This window comes from Ptychodera flava, chromosome 10 (genome assembly GCF_041260155.1).
Source record: "Ptychodera flava strain L36383 chromosome 10, AS_Pfla_20210202, whole genome shotgun sequence".
Classification (NCBI taxonomy): Eukaryota; Metazoa; Hemichordata; class Enteropneusta; family Ptychoderidae; genus Ptychodera; species Ptychodera flava.
The window spans coordinates 33513372-33535868 of NC_091937.1; the positions used below are offsets into that span (position 1 = coordinate 33513372).

Consider the following 22497-nt stretch of genomic DNA (forward strand, 5'->3'; position numbering starts at 1 on the left):
ATTCTGTTGCATTGTCTGCCTATTGTGTATTCCCAGCCAGTTTGCAAAGAATATACAAACTTCTCAGCTGTGTTGAATGTTTTCAAGTTTTCATGATTAGAATTCTAAATCTTGCAAACAAAGCTTGCCTCATGAGCAAAAGAGAGTTTTACGTTAAATAAAAATTCAAACTTCTGTCTGAGTCGACTGACCTGTACGGCTTCCCAGCCCCACTCTCTGTATTTTTGGTCATGCGTGAGCCTCCACAGTACAAAATATGATTCAAATGTTTCTGGTCGCAATATGTAATATTTTTCATTCTGCCTGGTTGCTACGGCGTCTACTGGTCCATCAAAACGAAATGCTTCGGGTCCAAGTTTTGTGGCTGTGGAGATACAAATGAATGAAATAGAGAATAGAGCAAGACCGAATGATGCTATATTTGAACTTTGAGCCCCTTGCCAACCACGATATCCAGAGATTTCTCCCTGAAGTACATCAAGGGGTACAGGAATGTAACAAGTCAGAATTGGGGAATCAGTGATGACTATCATTTTCTCTACCTGTTTTCATTTCTGAAACACTTGATGGTAGTACGTATAAACAACTAGCTTTCATTGTTATATTCATAGTTTATAGAACAATGCGACATGGGAAGAATATGTGTATCGAAATTCAAGCAAGCATACTTCAGTATTGTTCAGTACTACCCACACATTGCAAATGGTGGGGTGACAAAAGTTCAATGACCCCTTACCTGTATTTGCATACGCCTGGTGACATGTCTCTGTAAGTTTGGCACCAAGATCCAGGTAGTGTTCTTCTTGAGTGGATCCCTTGGCACCCAGGGCAAACATGCCGCCGGAAAAACATGACAAGTGGTCCATTTTCCTGTCGATTCTGCCAGATCTGTACTCTCCGAGGAATGTGAGGCCCCCTGATGATTCCTGCTTCAGTTTCTTTTCAATTGCCTACAGAAATAAAACATATTAAGACAAGATTAAATAAGCAAACAAACAGTGAGTTAGAGGGCATGATAAAATGCAGGCCATGAAAGCAATCAGGAACTTATTACTGGGGGCTACTTAACATGGGAATTTTCACAAACTCACATGTTCAGTCATATCATGATGAAAAAAACAACTAGGGAGTAAGAAATGCAAGATCAACTAAAGAAAAGGACAAAATCAGTAGCTTCTGCTACCATTATAACTTTACATATGTTTTCATCTATCCAGAAGTACGGTAACTGTGTATTGTTGTAATCAAATGGTACAAAAATGTGTTCGAGATGAAAAGCGCCAGCTAGTGGTCAATCAGATCTTGCGTGAGCAATGCGCATGTTTTCAAGGTTTGCTTTTCTTTGTTGACAGTGATGCTTGAACAGAGTTTTAAGAGTTGTAAAACAACAAAGTTCAGCTGAAGATGTGATCTGGGTGAAGAGTGTGCATTTGGGTATTGTGTAAATGACGACAAAAAGCATCTGTGAACAGTTAACCTTCCCTTCATTATCACATTTGAGAATACACAGGCTGTGATGAGGGAAAAGTGATACTTGTCTCTTCTACTGAAACCATGTTGATGAGAACCTTTTAAAGAGTGAAGTGGAACACCCCTGTAGCTACCTTTTGTATCTGGTACAGTCTATATGTAAGGCAGTTATCATAAACTAGGCAATTCTGAGACTGAATGCTTTCACTGAACAAAGATGTTGATGATGATGATGATGATGACGAAGACGGAATGATGCTGACAATGGCTATCATTAGCAAATTTTCAATGACGACATCTTCAAGACAGACTGACAAAGAAGTTAATTTCTTAGCAACTCGTGCACAAACCATCACACCACTCTGACACAGCAGTCCACTCACCTCAATGGATGCGTAGTACATTCTCTTGGCCTGCTCATCAGTATGGTCCGACTGAATCCAAGACTTGAGTAGATACTCATAGAAACTGTCTCCTAAGGCACCAATGCAAGCGTGTTCTGAAAGACCAGATAATTGCATCTCTGTTACAGCTCAGCTTGACTACAAAGACATACAAGTCTTGTTTTCTCCCTTTTAGCCACTATGGTTTGGCCCAAGCCCATTGTTATCAATGTTGAATGTGGACTTGTTTACAGGAAAGAAGGTCAAATAGGTCAGGGTGCCTCGAAACAGAACAGCAGTGACAAAATTTGAGTAAAAAACTCCCACAAAGCGCATTTTACTTGTCAGTTAATAAACATGTGTCTTTTAGTTTTCTATAAATAATTACTCCACCTAGCATATCACAAGAAAGCTCTCAAAAATAAATAATGTTATTTGTCTCTAACTGTATTTCAACTTGTAAAATAATGGTACAATAATGGAATTTCACTCATCGATAGTCGTCATTTGACAAGTTTTTTCAATTTTTTTTGACCAAGCAATGCTGCTTCAGTGCCATGATGTTATTGTGGTTTCCATCACTTTGAAGATAGTGAACTGTGTACTGTAAATCACAGCAACAGATCTGGCAAATTCATCTGCATCCTGCCAAACTGGTGGGTGTAAACTGGCTGAGAAGTGAAAATTATGTCAGAATTCACACTCTCAGCACATGTGAGTATGGCAGAATCACTGACGGTTTGACCCATGGTCAAGGCACTTATGTAAAATACTGATCCAAAGAAACACTGCTGTCTCCATCAATTGACTTCCTTTCTACTGGACTGTTGTGTGTTTGTTTTGATGAAATCTGATCTTTTTTTCAGTGAGAGGACAACCAGTATAAAGGATGGCCTAATATTCTCAACTAATTGGAAAATTTTGATTATACCGATTTTCTGTTTGTGGCAAGTTTTTCCTTAAGCATTTCATTTTCGTAATAAGATAAAAATACATGATATGAAATCAGGAAATTTGACCAATTATTTTAGATACATCTTTACCAAAACTAGGTGAGAATTTGCTGGAGGTAAGACAGTCCCCTAAAAGGATAAGAAGTTAGTGTGCAATGGTCTTGTATCATGATATTCCAGTCTACATTTTATAAATGTACTTGACAGATCCAAGAGTGCACAGTCAAAAGGATGCTTTTTAAAGCAAATGAGGAAAGTGTTGCATACAAATGTATGTTTATTTAGTTTTTCACAAATGCACAGTCTGCTCTATATCAACAACAGCACACAGACTTTAACTGTTTATTTTCATTCATATGTTTTCAATCCACAGCCATGGATTGGAACTGCCAATCACTACATTACAGAAATGTGCTTCCAAAGAAAAGCACTTTACATCGATATTTTGCTCTCCTGTGACATCCCTGGCTAACAGGAAGAGATGCAGTTTAAAATGTGCATGTTTGTCCGCAACTCTGATCTGAGAATTTTAATCAAAATTATTCCATTGACATACAGGGGTGAAGGACATATGCCACGGCTAAAATACTTCAACCTCCTGTCCCCTATTTTATAGTTCACAGATCACAGTATCAACTGACCTCAATTGTACCCCTCTGGTGGCTTCATTGTAACTACAACAGGATCAAGGATATCATAAATAAACTTTCCCTTTCGAATCAATTTACCCTCAAGCAATGACCTTAGACTGAGAGAGTTTACATTCCCTTCAGTGCAAACATACACACATACATGTACCCGGAAGATCTCAGCAAGGAAATTCAATAAGTGCCATTTTTGAGATGTGCTGTATACTTTCTGCAAGTACCGAAGTTGTATTAAATACATTGTTTTTTCGCTGGCAATATGGTATTTAAAGTACACAATTTTTAATGATATTTTAATCTTTTAATGTGGCCAACATGTTTGATTTCACAGTATGGGTTTAACAAAAACAAAATATGTGGAGGTCAACTATGATAAGATGTCAATCCAAATTTCAATAATATTCTGAGGAAGCGTTCCCATTGCAAAATTATGGTTAGAGGGAAAAAAATATAAAAGAAATTTCAGGAAAGATGCTGTTAACATAATTAACCCGAGAGCTGTAATTTTTTCCCTCTACAATTTTAGTAAATTAGTGAAACATTTTACCACTTTTGTGATTTTTTCTGTAACTTTTTGATAATTTTTGACAAAATGGACCTCATTTTTTATTTGCTACAGTTTTTGATCAAAATTTTGTAAAATATGAACAAAAATTCATTGGTTATATTTTAACAAAGGCAACAGAAATTGACTTTGGTGCTCAAAGGGTTAGATATGGCAAAAAACCAGCAGGCCATCACGTTTTCTAAAACATTTTTCACTGACAGTACAGTATATGTATGGAACTACCACATCAAATGCACCAAAGCAACAAACAAACATGATCTGTCAATGAAAAATATGAAGAGCGGCCTTAATTACTGTTTGCATGAAATCTAAACTTTGATGAGGATCAATTCAGATAACTTACGGTTTCCCCATTTTCCAGTTTTGGGATTGATGTAGTTGTAGTAGAGACCATTGGGCTTGTCAATATGGTCCAAGAAATCCCGAACCTTTGCTACCTGTGGTGGGGTGACAAAAAACCAAACGAACAAATATTAAATCCCAAATCAACAATGTTGCTTCTAACACTCAAAATAGCTTGAGGAGGTCTGTAAACTAGCTTTGCTAAATTAAGAGATACACTTCCATCCTCTGAACTAAAAATATGAATCTTCAAGAACAGCAGCTGTTCAGATTCAGCATTTAAGGTAGCATGCATCTCCGGGACAGATATTTGGACTCTCAAACTTTTACAATATTAGTTTTGCCTACCATTTGTTGGGGTTCATTTTTAAGCCTTTGGAGTAAACAAAGTATTCAACGGCCTCAAGTCTGTGAAAACTGGGAACTTTTTTCCAGCATAGAGATAACACAGGAATGGCGGCTATTTTGAAATTTTTTAAAGATAGGTATTACCTATCTTTGAAATTCAAAATGGCCATATTGGATATTCTTGATTTTTAAAGAGAAAGGTTGAACGTTTGCTTTAAGAAAGTTTGAGCAAAAGTTCAAATCTTTCACTTTTGAGACAAGAGCTACCTTAATTGAGGGAAATGTGTTAACTGTTGATACGTTTGTTGGTAATTGTTGCCACAGGTAGTAAGGCACAAGAATTGATGCATATAATGAGACTAGAAACTCAAACTTGCCACTCTGTAGTCGGATCATACTGCTGTCAATTTACAAGCAATTTTCATCTTGATAGTTTGAAGTTACATGCTCCCTTGACATTTCAACACCAGTGAAAACATTACTGTTGGTGACACATTTTCTGTGACAAGCTACCAACTGATGCATATCGTATGCATTATTTAACAACACCTTCAAAGTTGTATGACTAAGCATTAACGTCTGCTCAACTCTCTCATTTGGAACTGTAAATTATTTGTCACTACAATGATAAAACAATGTTTTCCTACAAATATGTGTTATTTCAATTAATAGTACAGTTTCTCTGTTTCATAATACTTTCATTTATGGGATACAGACAATAAATGAGAAATTAAAATGTGTCACTATAAAAAATAGAAAGTTTGAAAACAAAAAGATACCTTATAAACAAGTTACAGTAATTAGATACTTTTCTTCAACCATAATTTATTCATAATTTTACAATGCACAAAAACATTTATAACTCCATCTCAATAAAGAATACTGGAAATTATTATTTTAATTGTCAAACATTTTGGTCAATTTAAAAATTCTATTTACTTTCAATATCATTGATCTGGAAATTTTTGAGAAAAATTTGAACTTCAGCTTCAACGTTAACATTTCCTATTTTTCTTGAGGTGCATCAGTCTGTCTGCAAATTTTTTGTCTTTTCAACTCTTCAGGTAGGAATGAATGTACGCATTCATTATGTACAAGTCTGTCGCCACAATTCCCATTTAGCAAATTGAATAAATTAAAAATGCATGGCTTCTCAATGCAAGATAAATTACTTTTCATCTTAGAAAGTCAACACTGAAACAGAAGAATGACTTGATCCATGATATGAAATCATTTGTCAAAAGACGGCCAAAAGTCCTTTTATCATAATCCCCACTGACTGTATAATTCTAGTGATCAATGCAGATTATATTAAAACACTCTTTCAAAGATACGAATTCTTTCTCTCACTGTGATCCCTTTATCAATAAATATACCTGCTACATTGCCCTCTTAAAGTCATCACATTATTAATACATTGTATGATGAATACATTAATCTATTATTAAAAAATCTATGTAAAGTGGTAATAATAATGATAATAGTAATTTACATCTTTTTCCTAAAAAAGACTTAATGGAAGACTTACTGATTTTATTTAATTACATTTACACATCATCCTATGCTACATACTTACATAATAGAAATATTTCACAGTTTGGGAATACTACAATCTCTTTGGCTTTCAGTGACCCTGACATCCCTCTTTAAAATAGATGGATCAAACCATCAAATGGTATGCAATGGGTCTGAACCACACAGAGGTGTTGGATGGGTTACAAAATTATTGCATTAAAAGCGGACCATCTATGTATTGCGGATTTGTGGCTATTCTGGAGGTATCATGTTAATAAATTCCACATTAAACCAGATCACGGTTTTTTATTCAGAAATAATCCTGTTTGGACTTAAATAATATTGCCTGTATTCACAGCTGTTCAGGAATTCTATAGCACCATTCAATACTGTATGTAAGCATGGCTGGGCTGATAAAATCCACCTTACCTAATAATTGTTCTCTATTTGTTAATATTTCAGGTTTTTTTGTTATTTTACCTGAATGTTTTGCAAAACACTTCTCTCTTAACCCTTTCACCCCCAGTTCCCTGTATACAGGTCCAACTTTACCATAGAAAACAATGGAGTTGGGACAAACCATGGTGGTGAAAGGCTTAAAAGATTATGAACACCAATCATGTGATTCTGTATCACATGTGCACAAAGTGTGTTGCACGGACAAGATGATTAGAAATATTAACTACGGCAAAATAGAGGTTTCCATCACACTGTGCAAATAACATGTAAACTGCATACTATCATAGAACGCAATTTTGCTATGACATTTAGAAGATTGATAATCTGGGTATGTGGGAGTTTTGGCTGCTCAAGAAATGCTCTGGCTTAACATTAGTCTGTCTTATGAATTCCTAATATTTGCTGAAGGCCTGGTTTAGTTCTAAGTACGGTCTACCCATATGGTTGAATTTATGAAATTACTGTATTAACCCTTTGAGCACCGAAAATTAATTTTTGTTGCCTTTATAAAACATACTAAAGTCAATTTTTTTTGGATTTTGCCAAAATTTTCATAAAAAATTGTAGCCTATTAAATGCGATGTCCATTTGGTCTAAAATTATCACAGAAATTACAAAAAGATTCATAAAATTGGTAACATATTGCGCTAAAATTTGGGTTGGGAAAATTACCGCAGTTCAATTAGCTGTGACTTTCCAGTGGTTTTTTCCAGAGTTTTTCATCGAACTGAGGAAAAATTTCTTGTTCTACTGCCAAATCATATTGAACTGCCTGTTCTCCAACCTGCTCGTACCGCCTGAGTGGATGGCATATTTAACCCTTTGAGTGCCAAAGTAAATTTTTGTCGCCTATATCAAAATATACACCAGTCAACTTTTTCTAAATTTTGCTAAAATTTTGATAAAATCTGAAGCCAATAAAATTTCATGTTCATTTGGTCCAAAATTGTCAAAAAAATTACAAAAAATTCCACAAAATTGGTAAATTGTTGCACACTATAATTTTGTTGGGAAAAATTGCAGTGCTCAAAGAGTTAATATTATCATTGACACCAGATTTTAAGGCTGGAGGAAAACTAATTTCTCAATAATGACATTGCATATGGTATTATTGTGGTTGCCACTCTGTATCTAAACATATTGCAAGGATAAGAAGAACAAAATATACATTTCATGGAAAACAGATAATGACATTAAATCAAAAGCTCTATTCTATTTCAAGCGAGGCGAATACAAACAAAAGGAGACCACGAGTGACACAAACATTTTTACCTTTTCTCTGTAGATGGGATTGCCTGTGATTTCAGAAAGGTAAACAAATTCCAAATGCATGGAGCCAAACTCGGCCAGAATGGAGCTGCCGCCGGACGCCCAGCCCCAGTTGTGAGAACTCCCACTGAAAACGACAAAAGAGAGAAAGAAGTGAGTGTGGTGAAGTGGAAATCTTGATAGCAGATACCAAGAGAAACTGCTTATTTCCCATTATGGTATCAGTAATCTAGTATGGAATATACTTGAAACTTACATTTATTACACTAGGATGGTGAGATAGCAAACAGTATGTAAAATTGATGTATTATCAGTATAGCATAGAATGCCAATGCAATCTACAGACTAGCCTTAAAGGCAAGGGGTCAGGCGTCAGATTGTCTTGCCGGGAAATTTACTTACAAGATTACAATTTTAATGGAAAACAAAAGGCTATGACACCTTCATAATCCTCTTAGAGACTAGAACAAACTCAATCCCTGGGATCGAGTCCCTTGCCTTAAAATGCTAGGTCTGGTCTGGTTCAGACTAGCCTTAAAATGCTAACAATAAAAGTGAATTCTACACACATACCGCTACATATCACATTTTTACAAGCTAAATAATGGGTGCTTTAATAAGCTTTTGGAGAGTTGAACAAGAACTGACAATGAATGTACAAACCAAAACTGGTGAAAAAATCATAAAAAGTTGCAGCTTCTGGTCCTGATATACATATCAGAAAACAAATTTTTTTACAAAAACAGGTCCTAGTTCGTAAACGTGTAACTGATGTTGCAATCCTAGACTTCTATAGCGACAATATCCAGATGAAAGCATGTACAATTACTTTTCATCGTGGAATGGTTCTACTCTGGAATAAGAAGGACACATGGTGTTCTACAGATACTCTGCACTCCAAAGATTGTGTGAAGGTGGTAGAAACAAATACATGTGTACAAACAAGTATAGAAATACACATATTTCTATGTGAGTTTGCACTCATGGCTTTGTTTGCACCATGGTCCATTCGAATTCCAGGTTCAACCTATTGAAAGATGTTCCACTGTACGTAAATATAACTGTTTCCATACCAACGAAATACATGTACAGTTACTAAAATAAGCTCAATTACCAGTACAAACTGTGCAACATCGCACAAAAGCAGTAATATACATGTATCCTAATGGTAAATTTTTCTTTTCAATTTTCATGGATGCTGTTGTGGTGTGTATAACAAAGTACTATTACATTAAAATAGCCATAAAATTTAACATGCATTTGCATTTTCCATTACTAAGAGCTCGAAATACTGAATAAGTGTCTTCGTATACGTGAATGCAACCAGCACCTATGCATGTCCACTTCTACATTCAAAGACTCATGCATTTTTCATCTAGTTGATAATTTTTGATCTATACTGGGTGCAGGTATATTAAACATGTAAAAATAACAAAAAGCTGGCATACATGCATACACTGTACAGTAGTAGGCTTTCACATTGGGATTGGTATAGCTTTTTCTTTGTGATGGTACATGTATTTTATGCAACATCAACTCACACCATCTGTTTTATGCATCTAGAGATGCAGTAATTCTGCAGGTAAGCTGACAACTTGAGACAAATGCAAAAGACCCGAGAGCATTCATCTCTCTTTCCATAAACACTCCTAACCTGTTCACCCCTATTCCCTGTGAACAGGTCCGCACTTACATTGATAACCATCAGCATGGACCAAACCACTACGGTGAAAGGGTTTAACTTGTTCTGTGGGCTATGATAACATTTATGCTTTGTTGGAAAAACAACTTTGTTGGCACGCTGTGTCATATGGGCAGTTATATGTTATATGGGCAGTTTTGGATCACTTTTGTCACAAATTTGTCCAAAATTACAGGAAAATGTAAAGCCATTTGTAAGAGTTTTAAGACTTTACAGAAATCTGGTGGGAAGGTCAACAGCCGATACAGTTGTCCAGTGTTGATGTCATAGTTCATGACGGATGAGTACTGATATGATGAACGCTGGCAGAGTTCATTATAAGGTGAATGATATCGGTAACAGTGGCGTGTTTATTTTATTTCTTTTGACAAAATAGATGACCGGCTTGTTCACTGTCCAAAACATTGTAACTGGGGGACAGTTGATCTTCGAACTCTACAGTTTAATGATGGTGTCTTTCCAAGCCTGGAAATAATTCATAAAATGGTATTTTTGAAGGACAAAGATAGTCATTCAGTTTAAAAGTTCATTCACCAACTCTGCAAGGTATATATATCACACTCAGACACAGAGCATGGGCGTATTTTTGAATACTGCTGGATGAAGTACATGTATATTGACTTCACACAATATTGTTCACAATTTCATTTACCAATGTCATGTAATTTCTTTAATGTGATCACATCACTGCTATAATTGTACTTCTCAGAAGATAACAGTTTCAATGTAGCTAACTGACTAAACATTTACTGAATATTAAAAATTGACATGTGCTTAATAACGAAGAAAAGGTATCAAAATGGGAAGCATTTGCTCATGTGGCTTTGATCCTTAATATTATGCAACAAGTTAACCATTTGATGAGCGTTGAGTTGAACAGAACGGCAAAATTTAGTTCCTGGAATTTAACCCTGTGATTGAATTAATCATTTGGTAAAAATATTGTAGATTAATGGTTTTCCGTGCACTTCTTCAGTTAGTTAGAATTACTTTTTTATGACCATTCACTGTTGCCTTGACTACAGACCTCGTATCTGGTGCATGAGTAGTTCGTACTTCCTCCTCAAATTGCAGTAAAATTTTCATTTACACAGCAGATGATGGACAATAATTGTAAGGCCACTTAAAAAGATCAACTTAATGCTATGTGTGACTTCAACTTGTGGTTTGTAAGTCACACTGTACGGGGTTGAGGCTGTACACAGTTCAACCTGGCTCTTTTGAGAGCAAATGTGATTGTCTCTAGGTCATAGGTCGTCTTCTTTTTGTCACCAAGGCGACCATATTTGACTTTCAATCTCTGAAATATGGGGTAAGTTGCAATATAAGAAAGTGATCGTATATTTTTATCAAAGTGATTACAGCAACTGTGAACCCACTTGTTATCCTAGCATTCAAACCCCCCCCAACCCCAGTCATTTTAATAGGGTGGTCGTTCTCATGTGCAGGCATTTACAAATGAAATTATTTAAGTTGAATTTTTTATTCTGTTACAACATCTGTCTAATATAATGTCAATCAAGAGGACTTTTTATCCCAAAGTCTGGTTCCACATAAACAAAATACAACCCAGACCTCCAGGTTCCACATACAAGATCACTACACTCAAGGCCTGAGGACTTTCCAGGCACACAGGACCCTGCACACAAACAAATACAAAACCATACACAATAGTAACTTCATCTGAAAGGATTGGCACATATGGCTGAAGTAGCATTAAAGTTATCAATATGGTAAAACTTCATCAAAAATCCATTAAGAAATAATTTAAAATGCCATCTTCATTGTTTGTCATTTTATGATTTCACAACCGGAACAGCATTTTATAGTCTCTGTTATTATTCCTCACATTTTTTCAAAAGACAAAGTGTACATTTCCAATCAGGCATAAACATTGTACTGTAAGCATAGGTGGAAATTGACCATATGTTCCTCTTCATCTGAACAAATGGATGAGAAGGTGGGTTGGACCATAGTAGATTGAAAGATGGGAGGAAGGTGAAATAAAACTGTAAAACATTCAGAATGGAGTAAAAAAACAGCATGATTTCATGTATGTGGTGCATGACAGGAGGGTGGGTTGGACCATACAGTAGACTGCAGTGCAGAAGGAGGGAGGGTTGGACCATACATGTTACTATGGTAGATCACAACATTGGAGGAGGGTGGATTGGACCATTGTCGACTGCACACACACAATTTTTTAGACTGTCACAGAGGCAAGAACAAACGTAGAACCCTTGGTCCGCGCCAAGCTACGGTAAAATTTAACACTATCCTAGGGGATACCGTATGTACCGGTGTGTATTCATACTAGGAGTACATGTATGTACCAATATGTATTCATCCATTGGAAAAGGCACCCTCAAGTGGGCAAGAGATATTTATTTTAATTTTTCAATTGTTTTGACCACAAATAATAAGACTAAATGATTCTGAGTGTGATGTTTCACTGACATACCTTCTGACATTGACCATTGCCATAGGAATACCAGTTGGTGTATTGAATGCTGGTAGCAATTTATCTGCAACTTCCACAGCTTTTGCTTTGAACACCTGTCAGTAGAAAACACATCCATGTAAGAATTCTGGTATTGGGCTAATATTACCATTTGAACTGGGAAATATTTATTGTCCCCAGTACAGTGTACATTGAAAGCTGTTTGTAAACGGCCCAGGAGAGATTAAAATTGAGTCTACATGTAATAGGGAGTTTGATCAGAAGTAACGTATAGAGTAGATTTTCCTGCATGATTGTGCCCTACGACCAGTGTCAACCATAAAGAACTGTTAATAACTTAGGATTGCCATGATGCAAGTATTTTCTATTTAAATGAATTTTCCACACAAAAACGATTTTGAAAAGAGAGATAAGCACTGTTATCCTCATTTAAGGTCACAAAACAACGTCCGTAAAGTCAATAATGGTTGAAAAAATTTCCAATATTAAGCTTGGTTGCTTGAAAAAAGAGATACTGTATGCAGTGTCATCCTCAGTTTTTATGGTCACATAGACAACCACCACAAAGTCAATAATGGTTGGGTTGTGTCTGATCTAGCCTATGCCATTGCTGTACTTGGTTAGGGAGTACTGTTGATACTTACCGCATCACCTGATATTGCGTATGCTGATAAAAGGCCACCCAGGAATCTGATGTTGACTTCAAATACAGACACGTCCCCTGCTTGCTGTAAATAACATAAAATAGAGCAAAAGGGTCACTGGGAAATCCCTGGGAAATCTGATGCCAGCTACTGCAGTGTACCTTTGCACAGATTTTTTTTCTGACAGAACAAAAAACTTTACTGCACAGTATAATCTGACAGCCAGGTTTACATGTACATCTCAAATGTACAATTTCACAAAGCACTACACAGCTGTTGGTTTCATTCAAATCTTCCATGGTCTCAGGGGGTACAGAACTGTTAACCACAAGGCAATATGAGCTGATAATGGTTAAATGTATGTACTCAAAACTGACATGTATAAACTATCTACCATTTATGGATCATGGATTATTAAAGCACCCCCATGGCAAAGAGGACTATTGCATTTTTCTTCACCCTAACCCTTCTAAATAAAGTTCGGCGGTGAGAAATTCAATGTGACACAATTGCAATTTCAACTTGTCCCTAAACATGTTACAGTACATTGACACAAGTTTAAGGTACGTGTACCAACAGGTTTTTGAACGACATGACACACGGCACATGACACCGGAAATTTGAACACGATAATAGAAATCCACCTTCACCTACAAACACTAAAATGTACATGTAAATGGGTTTCATTTGTCACGTGAATGTTTAAATTACTGACAGCACCTCCCATCTCTTCCAGTTTACTGTCAGTTTCCTGTCCTTTGCAGTGTGTACTGGAGTAGCTCCATTTACATGTAGAGTTGGTAGAAAGTTTCACAATGTCAGGACTACACATGTGCATTGTACACCTGTATCATAATCTCATGAGAATTACCATGAGTTTGACATCTCAAACTGCAGCTTGGTTTTTGTCCTCACACTTTTCAGTGTTTTTCTATTTTTTTGTATGGTTTCTTACTCTACTCCCGGAAATTATTATATTGACAGGGATAGTGCCAAATATGCAAATGAAGCCTGCTTGTTTGTGATGCACAATTTTTATCTTGGACAGAGAGTTTTGGTCTGAATTAGAATTAGTTCTTCAATAGTAACATTGCAAATCATATGCAAAACTGGCTGTCCAAAATTTGAAGATTGCAAAGTGAGTGAAAAAGGGTATTTTCCATCAATTTCTGTGAATATGTTCTTCACAACTCTAAGCACAGACATGTACTGGAGAAGGATCAAGAAAACTTACGGATTCAAATCTGAATTCTGTAGCAATCCAATCCCTGGCTTGTTTGAATTCCTCCATCATGTCCATCAGGTACAGTGTATCAACGGCATCAACAATCGTAGCGCCCATGCGCGATCTTCCAAATATACTGGCCGAATGTCCGACTTTGCTTTTCGGTTTCAGTTCATTCTCTCCCCATGCGTATGCATGGTAACCATTCCATGCATGCTTCATCATCTGTCAATCAAAAGTAGCAAGGAAGTCAAAATGAAAGAAATATAATCTGCTTGTTTGCATCGAGATCAAATTTACTTCCTAGAATCGGTATTAAATGTCTCAACCCCACTTCCTACTAAACCATTTGTTGAACACTGTGACAGTCAAACTGGGCACATTTATTAACAACGCTCAGATACAAAATAGACTGCGTACGAAAGTATACATTTATACTTGTTAATTGTCTCTTTCCGTTATATTGTAATGAGCAATACATGTATGTGTAGCAATATCAGCAATGTAAAATGTGCATTGTATTTGGACACAAAGCATATCGACACGCATGTTGTATGCCAGTACATGTTCTTGTACACGTACTGTACATGTAAGTGTACAGTCATGTAACATTTCCACATAGTGTTTTCAGCAAGGACGACGTCTAGATAAAGCTGCAACTGGCCATGTTACCAGGGTCCTACTACCAGTATATCATTGCAGTCATTTAGGACCCACAGGAGATCACAGAAAATATATCAAGGTTAACAAACCTTTTCGCTGTTTCAACTTTTGGCAAAAAATACTGATATCTATGTACATGTAATACAGAATTAATTCTGAATGAAATGTGTCATATACATTTGTGAATACATGTAGGTACATGTACATGTTAGGCACATGTACATGCAGTCACTCAGCAAATTTATGGTCAGATTGGCTGTGACTGAAGTACTGTACATGTACATAGAGCCATCAGTGTTCATATTGCAGCTATCCAGTCAGCCGATACAAAATGGACAGCTATAGTAATGTTCAAAGCACATCCTTTGTACTTGTAAATGAACAATCGTTCAATTGACATTGCCTTTACCTCACACACATTGATTTGATCTAGTAGCAAAATATACTTCCACTTCAATCCATGGATAGGGAGCTTTATAAAATCAGACATGTCTGTTCATAATACATCTTTTCTACCATGCTGAGTTGATGAAAATTTCTATATCCCGTTGTTTTTCATCGATCAATTGAAATATCCTGGAGAGATTTCATCGCCTCTTAAAAAATGTCCTTTTAAATTTTTTCTTGTGGAAATTATTTGATAGAATCTGGGTAATAGGGATAGAATAACAGGCAATTTCTTTTTGTGACAGATACTTGTATCCCAGGAAACCTTAATGCTGTTTATAAATCGCTGAAATGAGAAAATTCAGGGGTTTTTGAAAATGGTCAAGTAGCTGACAATTAGATCGTACATTTTTTCATGACAAAGTTCCATCACATCACTGCTGAACTCTGCCTGACTGTGCTGATGAAGTGTACGAATAACTACGATATAGTTTTTCTGTGCACAATATGGCTTTACCAAAAAATAAATCAATAAATAAATTGGACATGAACAGAGTATCCATCACCCATCCTCTTTCTCCCAGTGATTACAGTTTGCTTGTAAAAAAATCCTAAAATTAAATTAATTAAATTAAATAATTTTGATGAACTTGCACGACCAATTCTTCGCCAAATATTATTAACATAATTTGATAATGCATCTGTAGTTTTGAATCATCAACATTACACTCAGAAAGCGTTTGCAGTTCATTCAGAGACATTTCACAAAAATTCAACTTGGTACGACAGCAATTGGATTAAAATGTAGTTCGGAAAAAAGTACTAACTACAAGTATTTACCCTGAAATCCACATTTATGTAATTTTTGGAGTCACTGAAAATCACTTTTCTCCAAGCTTTATATACAGATTGAGAGTCAAAAATCAAAACATGGGTCTTTTTAAATAATTTTGCAAGTGTACAAATTCCTAAACACAACCCTTCTTGTAACTACATTCTTGCCCATCCATACATTGTATATGAAAATTTGTAAATGCTATAAACTTTAGTTTTTCAATTACTTATTTATGTGTGGAAGGCAAAGTTGTTTTTGGCTTTTATGATGAAATCAATATTGTATGTTGTGCTTACCACTACAACTGACTGACTCATGCATTCAACTTTGAAAAGCCAAACTGTAATACTGTTTAATTTAATATGCAATTTGCAAACTATAGTAATGAGCATTTCTTTGACATGCAAATCTGGTGATGACTTGCTATCAATAGTATCATATACGACAAATAGTGAATTTATGTGCAAAGCAAACACACATCGTGAATTATTAATATAATGAATTAATGTAATTATTGATTTTCAATACAGTACATGAGAGCAGACCTAAAGCATATCAGCTTCCTCTCTAAGCAAACTGACAAATTGTGCTCAATTTTAAAAGAAGAACAAAACTTTAAAATTGTATACACTGCGAAACTGTCAATGTCAACAACCACTAAATGGCAGAACAAGGGATTAAGAACTGCTCCTTTATATTGTCATAGATGCTTGGACTCATTGCGAAAAGTTATGCATGAAGTCCAGGGGTACTTATGGATTTGGTCATGTCCGACTCTGTACGTCTGCCCATTCACGCAAATCTCTCAGAGACACCGGGAGCGATTTCTTTCAAACTTGGTAAGAGAATGTATGTCATGTTGATTTGTTTTGTGACACAATCCAATATGGCCATAATTTCTATCAATGGTTTCTAAATTCACTAACCGAATGGGGACTATGTCATTGATAATGACCTGTATAACGAGTACACTGGCTGCATTCTCCAGTAACTGATCAACACATTCCTTTCACCAGATCTTCTCACTTTTCAAGAGATTGAAAGCCTGTAAACCACATCCATTACAGCGCATTAAATTTGATAACTTTCTATCAAGTATCACATACATCAAATAGCTGAACTGAGAGAGAGTGGTGAACGGATGAACTGGTACAGCCTAGTGTTCAGTTATATCATCTGCAGTTGATCTTGTTGCCATGGCTACTGACTAACAGACCGTGAGAATGGATTGGATAGCACAGCGCAATAAAAGTTCACATCTTGATTTCAGAAATAATGTCAGGCATAAAACAGCTCAAGAACAGATTTTCAGACTTTCAAAGTCTACAAACTGCTCGGTTGGTATGAAGCTTGTGTTCACTAATTTTGAGAGTGGTAGTTAGAGAGACTTTTATATCAGCAGATCCTGCTTTTATAAAAGCTGAAGAGAAATTTGTCTTTCAAGTTACACAGAATGGAAGACGCTTTGAATTTCAAACATCAATCAATTTGGCATAATTTGATTCTGTGGTCTAAAGCTTTGCATTGATAATCCCACATTTCTGCTCATAAAGATTAAAGAAAACAGGTTACAGCACCCTTGCCAATACTTTGATACAGATGTTAAAAGGTTTGATTTTTGTATTGCATACCAACTCTAAACGCAGGCACTCTCCTTCTAGCAGCCTATTTCCAGTTTATTGAACAAATGACTCCAACAAAGGTTAAAAGCGAAATCCATAACAAAGCAATGGATTATAATCGGTGCGGCATATGTTGTACTGTCCATAAACTAAGCTGTGAAACCCACAGATGCTCTAAAAATTTATCATTGCAATAAAGGGAATCTACCACAGGCAATAAATAGTGTAATAAATATATAAGATCTCCATGTTTTTGGGTAGCCGGACTTTCACAGTTTCACTGTCAGTCTGGAAATGAAAAAAATCTTTTTTTTCTAAATTTTGCAGATTTATAAAACATTCATGTAAAAAATACAGAATCAACACGTGTGATAAGACATACAAATCTGCTCCAGTGCTGTTTTCATAGAGTACATGTATAAATGTTGTGTATATGTGGTTTTAATCCGAATGACATAGAACAGCACATATGAACACCCTCATTGCAGTCAACAAATTTTTAAAATTCAACAAACTACAAATTAGTTGATTGGAAAAAAAATTTCAGTGTTCGTGTTCGAAATTAAATATGACAAGAACAGCATGAATTTGTAAAATCTTGCAACACAACTAAATTCCTAAATTCTCATGCATGTATGAACTCTTCTCTCCTTTTGTTATGGGTGGCATCCGGGTAAATTTTACTCCGGTTCTACGTCATGTTATTGGGAATGATCCAGGAATACATGTATCAATGCAATTCTCTGAGGGAAAAACATCTGCGTAATTAGTATCAAGGTTTCTAAATCCGGTGTACATGGACACAGAAGGCAGAATGCCAATCATAATGAACAGATTTTTACTCTATCTGAGTGTACTTCATTGATGCTCTAAACATTTACTCATTTTGAGATGTTGAGGCTTTCCTTCTCTTTGTGAAAATTGAACATTTTACCCATGAATCTGACATACAAAATTGCTGCCATTTTGAGTATTGAATATCATTAAACCCAGGTCATTTTGCCATTTCTCACCCAAAACACTTGTGACTCCTAACATTTATTCTTGGATAGAAAGTAGAAAATATTTTCCTTCAATGTGCAAAGATAAGTCAGCAAAAGTTTATGCATGTAAGTTGCAATTTGCATGACAATATACAATTTGCATATCTTTTGTTGTAAAATGTGTATTCTTTTGTATTATTATTAACATATGAATAGACTTCGGGAAAATAGAGGGGTGGTCCATCCATCAATCCCCTTGTGGAGAACCCTGCACAACTTCTAATTAGCAATTGCATGATACATTCTGAATATGTCGTTAGGAAACAGATGGTGTTTATATGAAATGATGGGATCCTGTGATTGGTCTGACAGTAAGAATGGTGAATTAAAATGTGTCTGTGGGCAGAAGGGGTACATTTGAACCCCACTGGCAGTAATCCAAACTTTTGAAATCACTAAGCATACCAGCACACATCTCTATCTCATGTGTGTGTTTTCTCCATGCACAAGTGGACATGCAAATATGTTTGTAATTTCAAGAGCATGTCCTCAGCAAATCAGTTCACCAAAAACATCTCATGAGAAAATTCCAAATGGGAAGAGGGCATTTCTATGTAATGGGCATCTCTCTGTTCAATTGAATTGAACTGAATTGGATGTTTATTGTACCCTGTACGTGTATTATGCAGCGACGTAATAACAAGACTGCCACGTGTACAAGTGGCAAATAGTTCAATAATTTCAGAAGTGTGTATCAACAAAAATGACATTTTATCACCCTGTAAATGTTTCAAAAAAAGAAGCTCATTATCACATCTTTAACCTATATGTATATGTATATCATGTTCAACATGACCACAATTCTCAGTGTGTAGTCTTTGAGTAAAATTTAGTTTGGGAATTTTTGCAAAAAACAAGATGTTGATGAGGTACTTTTTGCAACAGATTTCCAAATAAAAGTACAGACTCACAACTCAGAGATTTTAAATTTCAAATTCTGTCCCTGAGACACTTTCCCCTCAAAGAACTTTCGCATTTTAACCCTTGAAAAGTTTGAACCGACAAACCAATATTTCTGGATTGTATATGCAATAAATTCGCTGAACGTCGACCGCAATATCCGGTCTTTTGAATTTCTCCAGGGAGTAGAATATCACTCCCCAAGATGAATCTGCAGTTATTTGTACACAATGAGTGATTTACGGCCATTCCTGTGAGTTATTCTGTAAATTTACAGAAGTCTAGTCACCTACAAATATCAATTACGTGTAATTTCACAAAACCTAACGACACTTATCTTCAGATTGCTAATGAGTAGATTTATCACAACGCTTGGGTTTTAACATATACACCAACATGTACTGTATTAGTCTAGTATCTTGACGCCGTCTTTTGGCAGCCTTCCATAAGAATTTGGGCAAAGGACGGACTACATGTATGAATGAAGGCCAAGGTGTAGTCCAGATACTGGACAAGTATTGTACATGTATGTGATACCTGTTCGAGAAATTATTTGTTTGACTCAAAATTCTACATGGCAATTGGTTTTAGGCAAATCAGCAAGCTCTTATCACAGGGACACTACATGTAGCTGTACTTTTTGATGGATTTTTCTCTACTTTTTTTTTTAATCTCAACTACAGCTCCCAAAAGCATGTTGGGATACAAAGTATCTAGCTTGTCAACTTAACAACGGAACTATACTACGTTTACTGCACATGACACAAGGATATCAAATTCTTTACGTTTTATTTGAAGAGCAAATTTACATAATATAATTTACAATCGCTGGAGTCTAAAATAAACATATGCTGTACAAATCATAAGACTGATATACATGTAGACACTCTAATTTACATCATACAGACTTACATGTATTCCTGACACTTTGGAGGAATGCTGTATTTCTTTAGGGACAAATACAGCGATTTACGGTCTGAAAAATATTTACATATATAAACATGTAATACTGGTATTGTCAGCAGCTCATGCATCAGTACATATAGTAGTATGATATTGCTACTTATTGTCATACCTAGTCAGCTTTACTCAGACGTGCCAATTGACATTTAGAAGATATGGAAAATATTATATTTATACGATGTCAGGACGAGGTACAGTAAATGTAGGTGTATATTTTGATAAATTCCTTTATTATTGTTGTTCCAGAAAGCAAGGCTCTCCTCCCTACTGTACGCTGAAATTTGTTACAATGTATTTTACCATGCCAACAAGAAGGAATTGTATACAACATGCAATGTTATTGTTGACATCAATTCCAGCGTGGACTGAAGTTCAACCATCAACAGTGACATTGGACTCTATATAAATACATGTACAGGTTACCTGACAAGTTGAATACTGGGCATTCTACTGAGCATTCTGATATAATATTTTGGAGTTGTGATGTTTACAGTGAAAACATCATTCTCTAACTGAACTTTTAAAAATTCATACAACAACAAAAATGATGGAAAGTACATCAAAATTACAGATAATTGATAATTACTCATCAAATCAGAGCTCCCAAAATGTACAATTGTCTTCAATTCTTGAAAACATGAATAACTGTAGCTCTAGTACACTGTAGTTTTTTGAGTGCCATATTTGATAATAACGTCCGACATGTACAAACCAGCTACATCCCTTGTATCCATAAATTAGGACAATCCATCCAAGAACAGGGTATCCATGTTTGATTTCCTGAATTTGTGGGCATTGTTTTGAGTACAGGGAGTTGCCGTTTGGATCAAATACAGGAATATTGATCGCATTGGAAATAGCAGGCACTAGGTAAACTGCCAAGGACAGCCCTATATGAACATGAAGATACCAAGCTTCTTTTTTTCCTCTTACAGAATGAATTGATAGAACAAGCTGAGTATATGACTGAGGATAAAACCCTGTTGAACAGTTGGATACTGGCGTACATGCACAGTACATGACTCTTTTAAAATAGCAGAATCATATTAACCAATGTTCCATTAATGGATGGTCATTTTTCACTGTCAACAGGCCACTTAGGTACACTATTAGTTTTACAAACTGCAGGATTTTATTCCTTTATAGGATTTTGACTTTAATCCAATTTTCACAGCTTGATGTCAAATCAGCCATCAAATGAGTACAGATACAATTGAGTATTTTGGCATGCATCACTGACATATCAGTACGTGGAGTGACCGTGGTCAGCATTAGGAACAGGTCCAGCGATGGGAAAGCAATAAACAAAACTAAGTACATGTACAATGAAATAACAAAAATTTAGATACACTGCGGTACCATGTGATCACAATACACACAGCTATGAAGTCTTTATCTTGGAACAAAACTGTAATACATGTAAGATGAGTTTTTCAGTGATGAATTCATACATTAATTAAAGTTGTTTGTGGTGCTGAAGAGCATATGGATATCAGAGAGAGGCTTGCATGGATACACAAACATCAACTTGAGCAATTAAAAATGTCCTAAATTTTCTGTATGTTTTTAACAAATAATCAAGGCAAATCAAGGCATGAGAGCTTACTTTTCAACTGAACCTATACATATTTCATAAAAATCTTCTACAAAACTTTGCTCATCTGCTGCATTTATGGACTCATTCTGAAGATTACAGAGTAAACAAACTCTTTGTGTTTTTTTGTGAAAATCAGTCAAAGTTTTTTTCCCCATAACTTGCTAAACATATGGAAGAGCAGCCATTTTGAATTTCAGATATCCAGAAATTAAGTCATACTTTGCTGATACCAAAACTTGCACAGATGAAAGAGGACCATTTGAAGAAAATCAGAGCAAAAGTTCAAAACTTTCACCTTCATAACAAGCACTACCCAACATGGATCTGTCAAATGTAACTGCCATTTTGATCCTTTATCAAACCTAAGACATAAAAAGTAACAGTTATTTTCAACAATACCAATAACAGTAGTGTCTTAACAAAACAGCTGTTTCATACGTGGAGGAAATGGCATTCTAGTAAAGCATACTGTATCATTACCGTGTATTTTCAACATAATAC

At 35.7% G+C, this 22497-nt stretch overlaps 1 protein-coding gene across 1 annotated transcript in view; it reads right to left on the reverse strand.

Annotated features, from left to right (window-relative positions):
- LOC139142583 (mannosyl-oligosaccharide 1,2-alpha-mannosidase IA-like) overlaps window positions 1–22497 on the reverse strand; it is a 36104-nt gene that overhangs the window by 6390 nt on the left and 7217 nt on the right. The window contains exons 2-9 of the mRNA XM_070712563.1: window positions 13996–14211; window positions 12762–12845; window positions 12118–12212; window positions 7958–8081; window positions 4365–4458; window positions 1854–1969; window positions 737–950; window positions 192–364 (exon numbers count right to left, since the gene is read on the reverse strand). Of these exons, the coding sequence (XP_070568664.1) occupies window positions 192–364; window positions 737–950; window positions 1854–1969; window positions 4365–4458; window positions 7958–8081; window positions 12118–12212; window positions 12762–12845; window positions 13996–14211 (1116 nt within the window). The remainder of the gene's footprint in view (window positions 1–191; window positions 365–736; window positions 951–1853; window positions 1970–4364; window positions 4459–7957; window positions 8082–12117; window positions 12213–12761; window positions 12846–13995; window positions 14212–22497) is intronic.